Source organism: Siphateles boraxobius, unplaced genomic scaffold (assembly GCF_051911475.1).
Source record: "Siphateles boraxobius isolate OS27281-9 unplaced genomic scaffold, OSU_SipBor_1 66, whole genome shotgun sequence".
NCBI classification, from domain to species: domain Eukaryota; kingdom Metazoa; phylum Chordata; class Actinopteri; order Cypriniformes; family Leuciscidae; genus Siphateles; species Siphateles boraxobius.
The window spans coordinates 27582501-27603678 of record NW_027509193.1 but is presented as its reverse complement, the minus strand read 5'-3'; the positions used below and the strand labels follow the sequence as shown (position 1 = coordinate 27603678).

The 21178-nt window shown below is 35.6% G+C and overlaps 1 protein-coding gene and 2 long non-coding RNA genes across 5 annotated transcripts in view; 1 reads left to right on the top strand and 2 right to left on the bottom strand.

Moving 5' to 3' along the window:
• Nucleotides 1-290: 290 nt before the first annotated feature.
• Nucleotides 291-16326, bottom strand: zfand2a (zinc finger, AN1-type domain 2A). 3 transcript variants are annotated; one of them, XM_077213388.1, is made up of 10 exons: nucleotides 16175-16326; nucleotides 15487-15574; nucleotides 11946-12040; nucleotides 11720-11851; nucleotides 8974-9125; nucleotides 8767-8889; nucleotides 7958-8048; nucleotides 7790-7866; nucleotides 3387-3468; nucleotides 291-635 (listed from the first exon to the last, which is right to left on the bottom strand). In XM_077213388.1, exons 2-10 carry the CDS (start codon nucleotides 15539-15541, stop codon nucleotides 597-599), a joined length of 846 nt encoding a protein of 281 aa, XP_077069503.1. In that variant the 5' UTR covers nucleotides 15542-15574; nucleotides 16175-16326; the 3' UTR covers nucleotides 291-596. The 3 variants fall into 3 exon arrangements, with proteins under 3 accessions (XP_077069503.1, XP_077069504.1, XP_077069505.1); XM_077213389.1 differs by having other exon boundaries at nucleotides 3327-3468; nucleotides 16175-16297; XM_077213390.1 differs by lacking the exons at nucleotides 291-635; nucleotides 3387-3468; nucleotides 7790-7866; nucleotides 7958-8048; nucleotides 8767-8889 and having other exon boundaries at nucleotides 8970-9125; nucleotides 16175-16297.
• On the bottom strand, nucleotides 11366-11634 carry LOC143722160 (uncharacterized). The gene is made up of 2 exons (XR_013196847.1): nucleotides 11573-11634; nucleotides 11366-11525 (listed from the first exon to the last, which is right to left on the bottom strand). It is a non-coding gene; the product is annotated as an uncharacterized LOC143722160 (long non-coding RNA).
• Nucleotides 16327-16355: 29 nt separating the features above from the next.
• Nucleotides 16356-21178, top strand: part of LOC143722158 (uncharacterized) — a 29325-nt gene continuing 24502 nt past the window's right edge. Inside the window, exons 1-2 of the long non-coding RNA XR_013196845.1 lie at nucleotides 16356-16416; nucleotides 18227-18306. This is a non-coding gene — a long non-coding RNA (uncharacterized LOC143722158). The remainder of the gene's footprint in view (nucleotides 16417-18226; nucleotides 18307-21178) is intronic.

Genomic DNA, 21178 nt, shown 5'->3' with positions numbered 1-21178 from the left:
AGGAAATGCCAAAAGTTTCATGGAAATTCTGAAATATTTTCTATTTTTTTGCAAATAAGTGGCCAATTCGTATGAATTTTTACAGTCTGCTTTTACGCCCCAGTTTGGCGGTTAGGTTTGGGGGAGGGTTATTCATCTGTGCAAATTATTTGTTTCATGATCTTGGGATTCTTGTATTTTTTAAATCCTTTTAATAGGTAAATGCCTTTCAGAATTATATACATGGTCTTGCAATGTAACAGCTTACGTTTAACTCGTTCAAGGTGTGACCAATAAAGTAGAGAGTGAAATAAGCACTTTAAAATAATTTATTTTAAAAGACATCTACACTGATTGACAGATAACATGATAACTATATAAAATATTTACATGAAGCACCACTTGCCACAACGGCACAATTGCCTGTCTAATAAGCACGCTAAAGAGTGATGCAAAACAGAAAACTTTAACAAACTAACAGCCTTCAGATGCATTGATTTGGAAAGTAGAAGCTTTATATGCTGGACTGAGGAATCCACATGTGCAGCTCACTGGTACATTATTGGTGCTTTATGTGCAGATTGAGGCAGATTAAAGTTGGTCAGTGCCACCTCACATTAAGACAGGCAGCAGCTGGACTGTTTGGAAACGCCTCCCTGTGGATTGAGAAGACAATGAAAAAACAATTAGACATCAAGTATTCTATCACGGTAGTAGGCTAGAATCTTTCACAGACAAACCTGGATGATAGTGACCAACATGCAGCCTATGTGCTGTCTTTTAAACAACTAAATGAGGGTTTGAGGTTTGGCTGGTTAGCTCCTGCTGGCGATACCGTACCTACACCCTACTGGGGGTGAAAATCGTGTTTTTTCATTTACGACCATTATAAAATGGTGTATTCTAGGGCTGGGTATTGACACAAATTTCACCATTCGATTCGATTTCAATTCACAAGCTTCCAATTCGATTCTATTCTATTTCGATTCAATATTGATTATTTCGGATATGCAATACATGGCAAATGTTCTCAAGGAAATCAAATCTCTTAACCAATGCTTTAAACTATGGGAGTCAGTTGTATCATTACAATTGTTTCATTAGTACTATAGCCTAATATTGAAGGTAAAGATTTACTGATTTGTATAGGCTATAAACACTTAAATTACACTTTTATTTATTTTAAGTTATATGAAATACATTTAAATGGTGACTGTCATAAAAACTTGCAAGATTAATTCAAACATGCATTAAATATTGAACATAAAAAATTATAATGATTATGTAATATGGTGCATATATTTAGCAAAATGCTCCTCTCTAGAGTTAATTTTTCTAGCTGACTAATGAGTTCATGGTCACTGGATATGGATTTTCTGTAAATGTGACCTTACATGACATTGTTTACAAGCTGTTCCACTGACGTCTTTCCACGGTTGGAACACCGAGGGATTCCATGTCCCGATTGACAATAAGGATTTCGATTAGTTGTACTCTATCTTTTAACACTTTCAGATGTTATTCTTGTTTATTTCACGCTGTAACTGGTATTATTAAGGCGGAAGAGAAGATCTTTTGCGCTCCTCGCTGCTGCTTCTCTTGAGCTGCGCCAGAGCGATCTCACGCCACAGCGCCAATGTTTTTGAATTTCGTAAGAAAACGGAGGTAATTTGAAATCTGAGACTTTTTTCATATCAATAGTAACAAAGCACAACGAATATTGCGTTTATTGGATGGGATGCTCGCTACAATGTTCCATTCATTCATCAACTGAAAACAGGATGACTAGCCTAATCGATTCTTGGGATTTAATAATCGATATCGGTTCGAAATGAGAATCGATTAAAACCGAGAAATCGATATTTTTCACCCAGCCCTACTGTATTCTGTTTAAATACATTTTTTAAAGCAACAAAATCTGCAAATATTTCATACAGCCACAAATCCATTCATTGTATCAAGTAGTGATGCACTGAAATTTCAGCGTCCGAAAATGATTTTTCATTTTCAGTCATTTTCAGGCTGAAATCATTATCAGAAATGCTATGCTGTTTTCAGTTGATACCTGAATAAAACTTCAATAAACCTGATTAAAGCATACGTCATCATAATCAGCTTTGTGCTTTTTTTTTTAAACTATTGATAGGATATGGAAAAGTCAGAGCTTTCAATTATTGTCTAATCTAGAATGAAATTCAAACAAATGTGTTGTGGCTCTGTAATGAACTGAGACGCTACAGTGACCTGTCACAATACAAGCAGCACATGAACTGTTCATTTCTTCCTCTTTACCACTAGGTACAGCACAAAATAAACAAATGAACACCAGAAGGTATGTTGAAAGAAACAATATAACTAATTGAAGTGTATAATGTCTCATGTAACCACTTAGTGTTTTACCATAGAAGGAAGTCAATAAAACAGCTTGTAAACGTAATGATACATTTACCTCAGGAAAGTCATTCAGTGACATAAGAGTTTTTCTAGTCAGCTTAAAAAAAGAAACCTTTTAAAAGCATTTTACTAGATAAATACCCTTTAACATATTAATTATATTTTTTACTTAACCTGTTGTCTTCATTATTTAATGCATGTTTGAATAATTTGTCATGGAAACAAGTTTATTACAGTCACTGTTTAATTGATCAATATTTCAACTATAACTACATCATTAAAAGTTTATATTAAAACTGCCTTATGTGACAGGGGTGTTCACTGATATGCTCACGCAAAAAGCGCTGCAAAAGATGCTTTCCAACAGGTTTTATCGTAGTTTTTGGAAGAATGTCCGGTTGTGAGGCGTTGGAAAAATAGGTCCTGGAAAAATAGGAAACCTTTGTATAGGTGGGGGGGGGGGGGGGGGGGGGGGGGGGGGGGGGGGGGTATAATGCTAACACAGAAACCAAAAATTCTCGGGACAGCAGCATGTGTCCAAATTTTAATCTTTAACCGTTCAATTTCATCAGAAACGATCTTAAAACAGGGCTTTACTTGTAAAACGCCGAACTTACCCTTTAAGTGTTTATATGCATGCAACTCAATATTTATTTTAGTGTTGATTATTAAATAAATTTGATTAGTATACTGACTATTAAATACACTATTTTTTGGCTAAATGAACACAAACTTCAGTTTGGGTGTTTATTTGGTAGGACATTTATTTAGGTACATCACTATTAACAAGATGATAGTCATACAACTATCATGCAAATGTTTATTCAATTCCATATTATAAAGTGAAATTCATGGACTCATCTTTTCTCTTATTTGAAATTATAAGACATGTAATCCTAGCCCAGCACCCAAAAGATTAGACATAAAACAGAGATGCCACCAGGGCCATGTACCTAGATGAGGTCCTGTTAGCATAGCATAGCATGCTACTGACTGTAAGGGTTTCTGGCTACCTGTCTCTGCTGCTGTCGCCTGTATTCTTCTTCACTAGCAGCGAGAGCCTGAGCCATGGCCAGATCCTCCTGCTCCTGAGGACTGAAATGCACAGTCAGTTATCAGGATCGATTTAAGTAAAAAAAAATAACCGGAAATTTTTTTTTGCTTAAAGGGCTGGCAAAATGGTCTTTTAATAAAACTTGGCTGCCTGTTCAGTAGAAAGGAAAAAAGAGGGAAGAAATCGGTGCAACCTAACTAGAGAAAAGAGGCTGTTGTCTTCCTTTTTGAATTTCAACACCCATAATGCATTTATGTATTGCCATCAGATCACTCCCACAAGTATGCTGTGGAAAAGCTTACAAGAGTCAAATACCACCTTGCTATAGTAGGAAATGCTTCTTAGCAAGCTTTTAGTCATAATGGCATTAACCTGTATTGTTTAAGTGGGTGCAAGGATTCAAAGCGAATTGTAGGCGGTGGCTAAAGGCTGCAAATAATTGTAAATACTGTATGGAAAGAACTCCTGATGAAAAAAACAACAACAAAAAACCCTGGTTGTAGTCAACCTTTCAAACTGGATGACTACAAATATAGTGTTTTATGCCAAATGAAGAGGAAAACACTGAAAGAAACTGCAGTAGCCCCAAATCAAAACGCCGTCGCGTACAGGTTAAGCCAATTCACACCACACCAACAGACGCTGACAGACCGATCGTTGGGTTTTGACGGATCAGTGTGTCGAAGCCTGTTTTCGCTGATTGAACATGCTGAATCTGAATTAGGCTGTCTGAGAAGTGACATGCTGTAATCTGGTGACTGTCACCGTTGGTCTGCGTCTGTCAGTGTGAATTGGCCTTAAGAAAGCAGTTGCCTTAGTGTTCCATTTTTAACATAATGCTGTTTAAAGAGTAGACGAAGTACGATACAATTTTTATAACTTTTAATAACTACCCTTATAATAACTGTTCTGTTAATAACCCTCTGTCGATCCGACTGTCTGGGGGCAAGGATATAAAAAAAAACCAGGAAGTATAATCTGTAGTTTTCAAAAAAGCCCTGACCTTGTCAAAAGTCCTTTTGCTCACAAATAAACGTGAATATTTCAGTCCAGGTAAAACGGAGAACGAATAAACATTGCACATTTACATATACTACCTACACTGTAACATATACTACCTACACTGTAACAATACAAAGCAGGTTGAAAATCGTCAGTTACACTTCAACATTTATTGCATAAATGATTAAATGTGTTGCATCTAGCCACAATCTTGCAAACGATCCAGAACCGTTAAAAGAACCAAATGCAGACCTGCAAACTCAACAGTGGTGAAAAAGGTGGGTTTAGTATAATAGACTTGGGAACTATCAGGTACGGTAAATAGCAAATTGTATGTACTGTAACATGTACGGGAGGGGGGATTTTTTGGTGGTGTAAATATATTTATTCTGAAGCAATATTTTCAGATTTTACATACTTAAATCTTCATATTTGTGTCATTTACCCCAGAGTGTTATTTATTTGTATAAAGAGAATTTTTATTACCTTATTACAGTGGTTCCCAAACTTTTAACAGGCATGTACCCCCTGAGACATTATAGATCTTCCGGAGTACCCCCAACACCACCAATTGTTAACAACAAGTTTTTTATTTATTTATTAATATTTATTTTTTATCAATTTTGTCGAGAATAGTTAATAGAATCATAAACATAGGATACAAATCTCATCAAAAGTAAACATATGATACAAATGTGCTGAATATAATGATTTTAAACAGATATGCACCCAATCTCACACACAATAGGCCTACAACACATATCCAACATCTCATTAAAGCTTTCCATCCACATCACCAGTTTAATCAATGTGAGGGATGTGCCTGGATGTTCTTACATAATGCAGCGATGTTAGGCCGAATTGGGGACAGTTTCAGTCTTAGATCATTTCCCACAAACAGTCTGTACCTATACTTGGTCTTAAGGCAGACCAAAGCTGAGAATCCAGTCTCACATAAATACGTTGGCATCATAAATAAATGGCATCAACATAAAAAATCATCAACATAAATAAATGGCATCAACGTCTTAATCGCTCGGTTTGCCAGGTCCGAACTTGAAATATAAATTCTCAGAAAATGCATTTAATACTGAAACGTCTGTTTATATATCCACACTCCCTTAATAAAGCTCCAGACATTAGAAACATATCAGTCTACACATGCGTTTTATATTTAATATGAGGGAAATACACGAGACATGACACAAAAAATCTTTAACTTTTAGGTGGCAAAATATGTTTTAGTAATTCTATGAACTACACTGCGCAAATCAAAAGTAATACTACCCACCGGATGAGGGTCGGCCTCCACAGAACATAAAATATTATTTTTATTTAATTTTTCGAGTTCGCATTTATGAGGGAAAAAACAATGTTACGGATGTGACAGTTCTCCGTTACGGACATGACCGCTCTGAAAGCGACTTCAGAAAGCACAAAGCCTTTAAAGTAAATTTCGTTTTTTATTAATTGTAACTTAATTTTAATTAATGTTTCATCAACCAATTGCCTGGATTTAATAAAGAAGAAGTAAATGTATAGTAGAAAATAGATCATCATGACACGGAGTCGCCGGCGCGTGAACTGGACTCTCGTCTCATAAATGAACCGAAACTCAGCGTATAATGTACGTCACAGACTTGAGAAATATATAGAAAGCTTGATGTCTACTTTTAAACTGAACATTTAAAAACGAAAAACAGACTGCTCTCTGCTTATGTAATCCGTATGAAATCTGCATTTCTCTCTGGCGCGTTACAGTGAAGATTGCGAGTCAGCATCGTCAACTTCATCTTGAAGCCGACACACTGAAAAACCTTGTTTATTAATAAACAATTAAAATCTCTCCTTGCTATATTTTACATATTCATAATCATTATTTTTGCCGGTTCTTTGTGGCAGCTTTAAGATACTTTATTGGGAGCGCCACCCTTGTTACATGAACGCGTCACCACTGCATCAGCACCGAAAACATAATTTATTTTTTTTAAATCTAAAATAAAAAATCATGATACGAACCGAATTGTAGGTTTGGTCTATCGTTACAGCCTTAACTAGTGATGGGGACAATACCGCCAATGCCGAGTCCGAGTCAAGACCGAGTCTTTGAAGGTACAAGTCCGAGAAAGCAGAAATCGGTCTTGAGACCGGACTCGAGTAGGCCTACTACATCACTAGTCAAGCGCAAACCAGTACAGAAGTAATCAATACATTATCGGGGAGGGTCATGCCTTTTTTCACAATCATTTTGGAGGGTCATAGAAAAAAATTATTGCTGGCGAAGGGAGGGTCAAGTCTTTTTTGACAACAGAACTCAAAACTCCTCCGGTAGCCCCTTAAATAAAAAACGAACTTAGATCTTTTTTCGCGTACCCCCTGAAATCAGTCCACGTACCCCTGTTTGACAACCAAGGCCTTATTAAAAGTATGCATAATCTTTCATGTCAAATTCTTACATTTGATAATAAATTCTGTTATAATAATAAGACACTATAGGGCTGTTACCCATTCAATTAAATAATTTGCACTGCAAAATTACAACTGCAATACATAATGTTATGAGATTGAGGTTTTAAATAAATGTTTGAATATACAAATGCAATACTTAAACATGAACCTAAACCGCCAATAGGTGGCGGCAAGTGACCGTCTTAATTAGTGAATCATTGAGTCAGTCATTCATACAAAAGATTTGTTCAAAACGCTGAATCACATGATTTTCGTCAGTGAAATACAACAAAAACAATGTGACGTTGTTACCAGAAATACACTACCCATTATCAATCGCTGTTTACATTGAATGTAATAAAATCACAATCATTCTTGCGTTTCGATGCTTCCCTGGTTATTTTTTGTCACTAAAGTTAAGCTACTTGTCCGGTCGGGCAAGTAAAATTATCTTTCACTTGCCCTTTCAAAACCTCCCAGACAAGCGTTAATGTCGAGCCTTGAGTTCATTCGTGGTTTTTTGTCATGCTGTACAGCGGAACAGGTGATCGGTTCACCGCGATCTGTGTGACTGTCACGCATCATTAGAGCGCCAAAAAAAGATCACAACAGCTCGAAAGACGTCTATGGTGTCACTCCAGTCTAATTAGCACATTCCCAATTATTATTGTGAAGTTTACCATGCTTGCAACTTCACCCAGCCTCCCCAAAAATACTCATCGGATCAACGCGATTCACATGAATGACATATTTGTATTCAAAGCGGCGAATTTCCCTGAAAAGCGTCTAGTTTGCAGGTATGCAAATGACAAATTATTAATTTTTCATTTTTTTTTAATGGAATCATTTAATCTGAATAGTAATTTTAAAAGTCTAAATGTTTATTGTTAGGCCAGAAGAGTTCAGAAATACCTTAGAGTAGGCTGGCTTGTTCGAGCAGATTCAGCCAGTGACATTTCTAATGCTCTCTGGAGGGCCTGCTCCTCCGTCTGGGAAATAAAACAAAAAAGCATGGTTCAAAGACACTCAAACATAGACTTTTAAAAACACTGTAAACCCATCTCAAAATGAGCAACGCACCAGCCCGCCTTGATATGACACTGATGAGGGAATTACATTCTGTGCTGTGGGAGACACCATGGGTGGAGATGCAGGAGATGTCCACAGTGTACTGAGGGGACAACAGACAGTAATTAGTACCTGAGAAAACACTCAAAATGTGTGTCATTTCAATTGCCGTTCAAAAGTTTGGGATCAGTAAGACTTTTTTAAAGTAATTTTAATGAGCAAGGACGCATTCAACTGATCAAAAGTGAATTTATAATGTTACAAAAGATTTGCATTTCAATTAAATGCTGTTCTTTTAAACTTTACATTCATCAAAGGAACCATTCATGTTTTCTATCGTGATTGTGAAAAATGTCACCATTGTAGTTCATTCATGCTGCATCAAGAATTGCCATAGTGACTTGCATTTGTTCAAGTAGAAAACTTAATGTAATAAGTTTTTTCGCCTTTTCTGGTTTAAACAATGAGCAACAAAGAAATGGCTCGACTTCTTTCAGATTGTTGAACACATTTGTATTTGGACATTTCTAGCGCCCATGTGACACTAACTGAAAAATGGAGTAAAGATGATAAATTCAGCTTTGCCATCACAGGAATACATTACATTTGAAACTATATTCAAATAGAAAGATTTTTTGTGTGTGTGGAATAGTAATATTTCACAACATTACACTTTTTACTGTATTTTTGACCACATGCATGCAGCCTTGGTAAGCAAAACAGACATTTTTTCAAAAACATCTACCAACCACAAACTTCTGAACATTAGTGTATATTCACTTGACATATCTCAGGGCATGGCTTACACCAGAAATGCTTACCTGCTGCTCTGAGGTCTAGTGTTTCCAGTTACTCCATTAGACATGGTCCTAGAGCTCCCTCTAGTGGATGACGCCCCAGAGTTACTAGAAGAGGAGGCTTGAGCCCTCAATAAAGCAGCATGCCTAAAAATAAAAACACTACTACTAGTGTACTAGCCCTCCAGAAAGCATAACTTATCATTATTAAAAATAAACTACTATGCTTACCCTGTTTTGGAGACTGGCTTGCTGTCAGTCTTACAGTCATGGTCGAGTGGATGTCTATGTTTGAGACAGTAGTTCAAGTGGCACTGGTCACATGTCACCCGAATCATTTCCTTCTGCTTACAGCCGCCCTTGGAGCATTTATTTGTAAAGATCTGTTGGGGGGGCAATCAGGTCAGTATAGATTTTGCTGAGACATATGTATCTCTCTTTTTCCTGTTGTTGTAATTTATAGTAGTATTTCCAGTATTACTCAGACTATAATTATTTTGAAGTGATGGTGCTTTATGTACCGTTATCCAGTGTTAAGTGATAAATCCCATTTGACATTTGTACTGGCTACTGTATACAGGCCACCATATAGATTTTATCAAAGAATTTCATGATTTTCTAACGGAATTAGTACAGGCTGCAGACAAAGTCTCAACTGTTGGTGATTTTAATAAACATGTAGATAATGAAAAACATGAATTAAGAATGTCTGTAATGACAATGCCAACTCTATTGGAGTTAGACAACACGTATCAGGACACACTTATTGTCGTTATCATACTTTAGATGGCGTAGAAATTATGCAGCAGAGCAATGACATCTCAGATCATTTATCTAGTCTTGTGTAGACTACATTTAGCCAAGCCAAGGAACCAATACCCTGTTACACCGGTTTCACACTGCACGCGTTAGCAGCGTATATTTTTTTTCGACACCATGTTAACAGATTAGAGCATTCGCTCCGCACGCACAGCAGTGTACAGCAGGAGCAGTGACAATCTATTGATTATGGCCAAAATACACAGCAGTTTTTACCAAAACGCACATTGATGATATCTATTGTGTTTTAAACAGTCAATCAAATAACCTTCAGCAATTTAAAAAGCAATCTTAAATGTCCAAAAACTACAAAAACAAGTTTAAACAATTTATAAAGTTTAGCTTAAGTTACAGATTAATTTAATTATGTAATATATTATGTAATTATATATGTATGTATGTATATTATGTAATAATATATATATATATACACATGTAATATATAATAACAATTTTTTTATATACATTTAATTTCTCATATATATATATGTATATATACACACAGGCATGAGAACAAACGTCATGCTGTCAATCATAAACAAAAGCATATGGGGTCACAGGCGGTGGTTTTCAGAGTGCACCTGAAAAGACTGGCAATAATGTACGACACTCGTCTCATGTGGATAAGCATAAAGTTATTTGTGATACACATAATGTGCTTTATAAAAAGACTTGCAGGCAAAGGAAAAAGCATGGGATGAAGTTGCAGTGGCTCTTGGTGGCGATAGTAAGTAATTTAAATGTGTTTTTGACAACCTTTCCCTGACCCACAAGCAAACAACTCAACTCAACATAGAAAGATAAATAGAATAGTCAGATTAATATAGCACACATACAGTATAGCCATCTATGATGTGCATATTTGCTCATTTACAATTTGAATTGGCTCATTTAAAATAGGTCTCTAAGAACTGTGCTGTTTGTTATTACAGACATTTATAAATTCTTTAAGATTTTTATGATGGGTAATGTTTGTAAATTAGATGTGTATCAGATATTCCAACAATCTAAATTATTTCGAAAAGTTGTCTTTTGCAGAATGCTTTTCATGGAGATGAGTGCTAATATTTAATAAATATGCAAATAATAATTCATAATAAATAGAATTCAGGTATCAATTACCGATCAATATTTATTTATTCAAAAAAAATAACAAAATCTGTCAAAGCACTGACCACAACCTCAAAAACCTGTACATAAGCCACAATTTAGCTGCGCGTGACAAACGCTGCCAGTGTGAAAGCAAAACGGGCGTGTGCTGCTTTATAAATAATCTTCCTGATCACTTTCTACTCCTGTGCATTCCAGATAGCTCAGAAGAACTGGATGTTGCAACACAAAACTACGGACTCTTTCCCAGCACTTTAGACACGGTTCTTCCTTTGTGCTTAAAGAAGATAAAAGAAAATTGTCAGATGCTTTGATATAACAAGCACAGTAGGGCTCTCAAGAGACCAGCCCGAAAAATGGAGCGCAGCTGGGAGAAAACAAAACTAGAGGTATTTCGCATTTTGTGAAAGGAAAGTGTTACTGCATACAGAACCGCCTTCAAAACCGCTAGATCTGCTTACTTTTCAACTTTCTTAGAAGAGAACAAACACCACAAGAACCAGACGGGTCCACCGCACAGACCTATGACCAGCTTCGGCTCCATACCGCTGTGATGAACCCGATCTTCAAGCAAAAGGAACTGGATGAATATCTGAATGCTACCGATTCCGATCTGAATTCCGACTTGTGATGCAGCCTGAATCATGGAGAACTGGCACCCCGCCTGAACATGGTTTCTCCAAAGGTCCCCCCCCTCCATTCTGTCATCTGATGGATTTTGGGTTCCTTGCCACTGTTGCCTCTGGCTTGCTTAGTTGGGGACACTTAATATTCAACAATATTATTGATCTGACTGTACTGACGCTGTAGTATGAGAACTGACCTGTTCTCTCGGTTTTTTTTTTTTTTTAAAACTGCTTTATAGAATAAATGGACAAATTTAACAATTGATCATCTTTACAACAGAACTGAATCAACACTGAACTGATTTCAGCTGAACAACAGCTGGAATGCAATATTTTCCTATTATCACTGTAAAGCTGCTTTGAAACAATCTGTATTGTATAATGCACTATATAAATAAAGGTGACTGACGCTTTCGTGCTACCTTTCGTTTCCTCTGAGCAGGGTCAGATTTGCAGTCTCTGTCTATGTGTTCCCCAACTTTGATGTCAGGCATTTCCCCTCTTCTAATGGGAATGGGGGTGTTGCACAAAGGACATACAGGAACCTGGACATCCTGCACAAGAAAACAAACATGTATCAGCCACAACCTGTATGTTTTAAGCATTAGTTAAATAGACAATGGGCATTCATTAGACAATTATACACACCTTCTTATATGATGAAGTGCACTTGTGATTTGCATAAGTTATGTGGTCTTTGCAGAAAATTTCTTCACAGGCATCACATTTCATTGGAAGAAAATCTGTAGTGTACACACAGGACATTATGAAAAGACCAGAAAAGTGTTATACATCAACTAACGCTGAATCACTAAGAGCACAGCAATGTTATAAACCTTCTTAGTGACCTATATGGGGTTTTCAGTCGGCGATGGCTGTTCAAGTGTGTGTAAATAATTTCTGGCAAATAATAGAACTAATCACTGAAACTACACAACATAAATAAGGGCACAATTATCAGAGAATGTTTTTGATAAACTTGACTGAATACTGCACAATTAATTGACCTGGCTGACATACTGGTTTATCACATGACTAGATTTTGTGGTTATAAACAAGGTCAGAAAAGAGGAAATGCCACACCTAATGTAATTTAACGCATTTGCCATTCACCATGTAAAGTCTATATACAAACATTAATAATTCACATGCTGCACGGGGCTCAACAATAAGGATGGCCTAATGATAGAAACAGCGAGAGTGACTTTTCATAGGGTTAGAAGCATTAGTTATAAACAATAGTTAAAAAAAAAAATTAATTCAAAATTCTAATTGTAGTAATATTTCACAATATTACTGTTTTTTTTCTGTATTTTAGATCAAATAAATACAGCCTTGATGAACATAAAAGGCTTCTTTCAAAAACATTAAAAATAGTAGTGTCCAAACTTTTGGCCGATAGGCTTTATTTTGCCCGGAATGCCATATATGTGTACAGTATACAGTAATTTTTATTCCATGCTCTCCCATTCTGATTGGTCAATCAGAGTACTTCAGAAAATGGCCGATGCCCAAAGCAACACTGTATAACTGACCGCTCATCCAGAAACACTCAACATTCATGTTCATTTATTTATTTATTTGGTAGACATTTATATGTAATAATAAGCAGGCTAATGATTATCATCACCCTGTCTGGTTTACATTATTATTCACAAAGCTGTCATGGAGTTTATAGCTGTACAAGTTACAACTATTAGTGCCAAAGAAAAAGCTACTGTAGGCTATATAATTGTTTTTATGAAATAAATGTAGGCCTATTTCTAAATGAAAAGTTTGGGGTCTTTTAAAAAAAAAGGTCTCTTCTACTCTGCCTCACCAAGGCTGCATTTACTGATTGAAAATTCAGTAAAAACATAAATATTGTGAAATATTATTACAACAATATCACAACTGTACAACAAATATATTTTAACAAAGTCATTTATTCTTGTGACGACAAAGAATTCAGTGTCACATGATCCTTCAGAAATAATTTTAATTGTATGATTTGCTGCTCAAACATTTCTTTATTCATATTGTGAATTATATTAGAATGAATTGTGCTGCTAAAAATTTGTGTAAACCTTTATACATTTTATTCAGTATTCTTTGATGAAGTACAAAAGAACAGCATTTATTTTAAGGTGGTATCTTTTGTAACCTTATAAATGTCAACTTAATTTGTCCTTGTTGAAAAAAAAAGCATTAATTTCTTCCAAATAAACAATCTGACCCCAAACATTTGAAAGGTACCGTATATTGTTCAAAAATAGTGTATCATTTTTTGAGGCCAGTGAAAATGTTGACACGCAAAGTAACAAGTCAGAGCAGGCCAATAAGACTGGCCTTTACTGTTGAGGTCTGCTATATGGGACACAAGGTGATGATACACAGGGCAACTTTTGAGCAATGTTTCTGGGCAATGTTGCCGTCAACGGGCAACCAGATGAGACACAGGGTCCACGACCGATCTAAACAGTGGTGGTAAGTAACGAAGTAGAAATACTTCGTTACTTTACTTAAGTATTTTTTTCGGGGATCTGTACTTTACTTGAGTATGTTTTATTTGCATCTACTTTTACTCTTACTCCACTACAATATTGAAGACAAAGTTTACTTTTTACTCCGTTACATTTCCCCATGCCTGCTCCAAGTATTTATTACACTGGCTTTCCAAACCAATGAAAAACTTGGTTTTATTTTCAAAAAAAGAATGCGCAAGCTCTTTGCCAGCATACGCTCACATAGCACTAGCAGTCAGTTCGCCATTGTGGAAGATGACCGTAGAAACAGGTGAAGGTGCAGCTCTGCCCAGCAATGATCCCGAGATTTCCGCTTACCTTGAATCTTGCACATCTTCTGTTTGATGCAGCTAATGTTATGGAACATGTCTATTGCAGAGCTGCCAACTCTCACTCATTCAGTGTGAGACTCACGCAATCGACACTTTACACACGCTCTCACGACACACATCCATTTTCTCACGCACAGAAAAATCGCGAAGCAAAGAGGACATTGACACCGACAGACAAGACAGACTAGGTTACTTTTGATATTAAACAAATTCTCAGCTCTCAGATTCTGTCAATTGTATTACGAAATTTAAACAATAAATACTGTTTTGGAGCTTTTAAATGTGATGTGACAGATAGCTAGCGCCTGCTATGGGGTGCCATTAATCTCTTTACTACTAGTTAATTGTAAATAAACACAAATGAACAATAATAGGTAGCCTATGTTGAAAGATACAGTACAACTTACCGAAATGTATATACCTTATACATAATATCAATAAATCAGTGTTTTTCAACCGCGGAAAGAGGTCAATAAAACAGCTGGAGAACAATATGTCACATAACGTTACATTTACCTCAGGAAAAAAAAAACATTTGATGACCATAGCATGTTAGTTGGCTGGAAAAATTATTATTTTATAATATATTTAATATTAGTATAAATTAGTATTTTGTTAAATGTGCACTATATATTTATTATATGTTTACTTATATCATTAAAATATTATAAAGTTGTTATTATAATAAAAATCACATGTATTTTTAACATGTAATAATACCAGCTGACAGGGCTCTCTGTAGCCTATGTTTTCAGAATTAGGTGAGATTTTCTTAATTTAAAAATTAACATGTATCTACTGTACCAAATATTTATCAAAATGAATCTATATTGAATCAAGATCGGAATCAAACCACAATAATTGAATTGAAATTCACTAAACTTAATGAAATTGTTTAGAATTGATGCAAGTTGCTTCATTGTCTCTTATGATTGCAAATCTAACAAATTCTTAATTGCAGTATCTAATAATTTGTTAAATTAAAACATTGCATATCACTCCCAAAACAATTGATCTGTTTAATTATTGATATTTACAGTTTGAATATTTACTTTTTACTTTCGGTACTTAAGTACGTTTTAAATCGGATACTTTTGTACTTTTACTCAAGTGATGTTTGAATGGAGGACTTTCTACTTTTACTGGAGTCATTTTTTATTTAGGTATATATACTTTTACTCGAGTATAATTTTTGAGTACTTTTACCACCCCTGGATCTAAATAATCAAGATGGAAATGTATTGCCCATTTTCAATGGGAAAGTGCCCAAGCAACAATGGCTCGGCAAGATTGCTCAAAAAGTTGCCCTGTGTATCATCACCTACAGTGTGTATTCTGAGAGAAAACACATACCGAGACGTTTGCAGGTCTTCTCTGAGCAGTGCTCCCCGAGATCAGGAAACTCCATGGCACAGCGGTGAAAAAGCCTTCAGCTGCTGGACTGGAAACAGGAAATAAAACCATCACCTCTGACCGACAGTGAGCTGTTGTCATACCAATACATCAAGCTGCTTATACAAACATCATAAATCAACCTAAAGAGTAAGTTAAAGAGTAAAACAGGCTTTAAATACCGAAGAAGGCCTGTCAAAGAGTTGAGGTGATCCATCCAGTTTAGCATGATAAGCTAACGCCATTACGTAACCTAACTGTTGTTGTGTAAAAGCGGCGATCCACTACTAATGCTGAATCATACAGGATTAGAAAAATCTCAATAATTTACTCTCAACTACTTATTTATTATAAACAATTAACGTTATACTAACAAACACGAACTTAAATGTTATAAAAATGAAATACAATAAACTCGACAATAACATAAGTTAATTTTACGTTAGCTAGTTAAAGACCGAACCGGGAAAGGTGAAATAACGCCCGTTAAGTCAAAATCGCGCAATGTAACGTTAAATAATAGCGTTAGCTGCTAGCGTTATAACGTTACAGAAACAAAACAATATCTGGTTGTCGTTTGTTTTACGTTAAAAACGTTATTTTTAACCAAGGTATTTCACTTGGTATGGCTGGTAAATATGTATCTTACCGAAATTGTACGCAAATCCACTTATATTGGTGCCTCCAGTCCTTTCTAAAGCCTTTCGCTTCGAACAAGCACAGACAGTTTGTTTGGCGTTTTTCTAGTCGTCTGCGGGTTTTTGAGATGTCATCGCTGGAGGTATGAATCTGGCAGCAACTGGGGTATTTTCAAAATAAAAGTAACGTTATGTTAGTCGAGGTTTAAAAACACCATTCTGCAGTTTATGGCTGGGTGTCCCAAACCAGCACGTAAGTTGTTTATTTCTACTTTCTTGGATATCCATCGTTGTTGCCATCATACACAACGTATGATTATTATGATAGCATACAATACAGGCTTGACATTAATTTTTTGCTAAGATTTCCCAAAGTTACTAGCCACACAACATTTTTACTAGCCACATTTTTGTTGTTGTGAAATTAATTTAAGTTGACTATGGTGTGCTAAAGTTTACTTGAACTAGATTTACAACCCTTTTAAATGTAAAACCACTGCACCCAAATCAAGACTACATAAATGTATAACAATACAGGCCATTATCATTAGCTCTGATAAGGTTGTGTGGTTGTGTGTAAAGCTCCTTTTTAAAAATAAAACCATGTATTAAGATAAAGACATAAAAAAAGCTTCTTATTGCATAATAAAAGTGGTGCATGTAGAAGATTAATAAAAAAATATATGAAGCTAAATTGAAAAAAACCTTTAGCATTAGAAACACTGTCTGTTTAAATATCAGAATCAGACTCAGAATTACTTTATTGAGCACCGATGGGAAATTCTTTGTAAGTTGCAATGGAAAGTAGGTCAGTCTCGAAACCTCACGAAAAATGCATGCCATGGTTCAGACAAAATTTTTATTTTCATTAAAATTTGAGGGGAACGTTACTCTCATCATAAAGAACACATTTCAGTTTGTGTCATTTTTGTGCTCAGGCAGGCCCTTATAATGACTACTGGTAAGGTTGACAAGAAATGGATAGAAATATACATTGTAAATGTAAACACTCATTATCGTCAACAACAGCAGTAAATAATAGAGTAGAAAAAACATCTCTGCATTAGAACAACAATGAGCAAAGATCTATAATGGTCATTATATAGAGCAGTGGTCTTGTTCTCTTAAAAAAACTAAAATCAAAATAATACATATGGATTGTTTCATTTTTGGCTCAAATAACTAAGCTGCGTTGTTATTTTATACCACGAGGAAAAAATAGCACATTAACTTCCACTGGCATTTTATAGGACTTTTACGAGTGGAAAGCAGCTTGGCAGAATTGTGCTTCCGGTACTGCGGTTTTAATAGTTCCTTATCGTTTCTGGGTTTCTGGCTTCCGGCGGCCTTTACCAACACGACCCGCCTAGTCACGCTCTGGCTGACGTAATCACATTATTGCTGGAGATTTCCAGAAAATACCACAAGAGGACGTGATTTAGCAATTCTTTTAGTAGGTAAAAAGTAAAAACAAATCACTACCATCCATGGCGTAGTATTTTTTATTTTTTTTTCGTAAGAGAAAAAACAAAAAAACAATATAACTTAAAAGAATATGGATGCATATACTACTACTAATAATAATAATACAAAAAAAAAATATGCATTATATATATATATATATATATATATATATATATATATATATATATATATATATATATATATATATATATATATATATAATTTTTTTTAAGTTTACGTAGATTATCAAACTATTGGATATGAGATTAACAAGGTAGTTTGCATGCTGTCTAAAAATACTAAACATACGAATTTTCCTTGAATTTAATTCGGATATTATATTTTAATCATAGCCTACTGGTACCATCAAGAAATAGAAAATTTCATAGGCAATATATCGCAATCTCAATCTGTTCACAAAAAAAATTGGAATCACAAGAAATATTAAATTATCAGAGGGTGGCTATTCTCTCTGGGAAGTGCTGAAAAGGTAAATGTCACAATGACAGTGCTGGAAATGACTCTGGAACATTGTGGCTGCCTGTGTCATCCCTGGCTGAGCAATAAAGGCTGTGTTCTCTCTTTTTGACTCTTGCCAGGTCTTGTATACATCACACCAGATATCAGAGGAGAACTCAGGACTGGGATCACATGTCAGAATTTCGACGGCACTAAAGAGGTGTAAGAAAGTGGTTGCTGCAGATCTGTTTAATACTTCCTGTAACGAAAGAGAAGGTACAGGCAAATTACCATTAGAAAAGTGAGTAAGAGACTTAAGGTGATGATACATAGGGCAATTTTTTGAGCAATGTTGCTGGGGAATGTTGCAGTCAGCGGGCAACCAGATGAGACACAGGGCCCACGAACTATCTAAATTATCCAGATAGAAATGTGTTGCCCATTTTCAATGGGAAAGTGCCCAAGCAACAATCACTCGGCAAGATTGCCCAGCAACATTGCTCAAAAAGTTGTCCCGTGTATCATCACCTTAAAGCATTACTTGCTATGACAATATTTGGTCTTGAGAACAACATAGACAATATTAATAATTAAGAAAAACAATATTCTTTAATGAACACCACAAGCTGGAAAAGGAAAATATCCGGTGTATTTTTTGTTTTGTTTTGTGTATGCCCTTCATCTTTTCACCACAAGGTGGCAGTAATGTTGTTTTCTTATAATATTTGAGTGGGACCTATAACATATCCTTAAAATGTTATACTTTTAATACTTTTTAATTATACGTCATTACAAATATGCCTGTAAATGTATACATAATATGGTTTCAATATTACTATCAAATTATGCTGAAAAAATGCAGGGGTGAAACTGTCAATATTAGAGTTTGTTTTCTTTTAAATGAATGACTATAGACTAATGTATAGCCAGAGGTCATTAAATCAAAAAAGGGCATTATTTAGTATTATGTTTCAGAATCTGTCATGCAACATTGACGTTCTGTTCAATGTTTACATCTATAACCCGCAGAGTATCAATCCAAAGTTTTGCCACATTTGCTCGGGATAATTTACTATAAATATAGGCATATATGCCTATTAATAAAGTTTGATAAATCCCATGAACTGGGGAGCTGACTGTCATAGTTACAAAACAGTACCAATAGAGAAAGTCAAGATAAGCTCATGTTTTTTTGTTGTTTTTTTAAAGACAATTTCCCTTTTTGTGCGTCTCAAATGTAAGAGGGGCAATAACCTAGTTATTTTCATACAAGTTCAACCAAAATTCTGTCATCATTCACTAACCCTCATGATCCACACCTGCAGGACTTTAATCTTTTATATAAAAGAAGATATTTTGAGGGATGTCTGTTTTTTCTTCATACAATAAAAGGCAGTGGGGTCCAATGCTCTTCGATACATGAGGGTGGGTAAATGATGCCAGAATTTTAATTTGAAGTTGAACTATCCCTTTAAAAGAGCGTGAAAAAGCAATGCAGTCAAGAAGATTACCAGCTAATGTTCAGGCTGTGAAAACACATGGATTCTGAAACCCTCAATAATCTCTAACAGGTTAATTAGTCTATTGATCACTCATGCAATGATCCAATTTAAAGATCTGAAATTCCTAGATTTGCAGAAGAGGTTGACACAACACGCATAAACACCCCTCGCATTTAAATAATCCAAAACAAAGAGCACCCAGTCGTCGCCTCTCATTATGCAACAGTGCTCAGTCATGCTCCTGGAGGCCCGTGTAAAAGATCACTTCGGAGCTCATCTCCGATTCTTCCCTAGTACAAGAGCACCTGGCTCATAAGCTGCTAATTTTGCTGCCAGATGGCACCTCTCGGAGAACACCTGCTTCATCATCGGGATTCCTTTACGCCGCTGAAACTCTGTCTGCTCGAATAGTAAAATCATTGCAATAATTTCATATCCGCTTATTAACCCTTCTTTGCAAGAGGAAACGTTTATGCCTACAAATGTGCGGTGGCTTTCTGCCAAAACGTCTCCCTAGGTCAGCCTGCATTTCTCTGTGCGGTGACAGTGTCTGTCAAATAGCATCATAAACGCTTTTTGTTTAGGGGCCGCTCATCACCGTTTCTCACTCACCCTGTCAGCGGTGTCACAAATTTCCCAGGTGTCCAGTACTTGCAAAGCATTTCACTTTTTTTATAGGTGTGTTTGACATTCCGTGCCTCATACGCACATTCACACCTTCTAAACTGCGGGGGTTTCCTGCTGAAATGTGACTACACTTTTCTACGCTGAGCACTAAAATCCTCGTAGGCTCACTGGTGTGAGATTCAGAGGGACACAATGCAAACATTATATATTAAAATTCTTATAGGTGGTGGTCTCTGTTGTCCTGAAGATGTTGCTGCAAAGTTATAGCAATTGAGTCTTAGTGAATTCACACAGCCACAATGTAAAAAAAAAAAAAAAAAGTTGCTGCCTTAAATTAAGTACAATCAACTTGGATCTTTAAGTGATTTCAACTTAAATTGCATTAAACTGAGTTGAATCTTGTATAACTTAATCTTGTATAACTTATAACTTATTATTGTATAACTTATTTTGATGAGTTAAAGCAATGTAAAAAACATTATGTTGTTATAAAATATGTTGTTATATAGGATCATATATTTTTTTTAACTGACATTTGGTGATTTTAAAAGTACATGATCAAACTTTCTTTGTATTTTCAGTGACCCAGCGGTGACCAACTCCTTGAGTCCAACTATAAACAAATAAGTCTTTCTTTGTTTTGTCCTTACATTCAGTTGAGCGCATCCAGAAATATAAGCTGTGACTCTAAATTGGATAGTAATTACTGCCACGACAAATTGAAGGGAAGCAATCCAACGTATTTTCTATTATGAGATAGTATTATTCTTGGTTAATAATCCCTTTATGCATGATTGAATTTTGATAGGCTGTCGGAATGATAATTGCGCGTAATAAACCATTGCATCTGAAGGCTTGTTAAGCTTTTGTGATTGGGCATATCAGTATTTCTTATTAAGAATTGCAAAGCAGGTTTGGATGTGTAAATTTTAGCTCACTGTTTGTCTAAATGCCTGCAAAAAC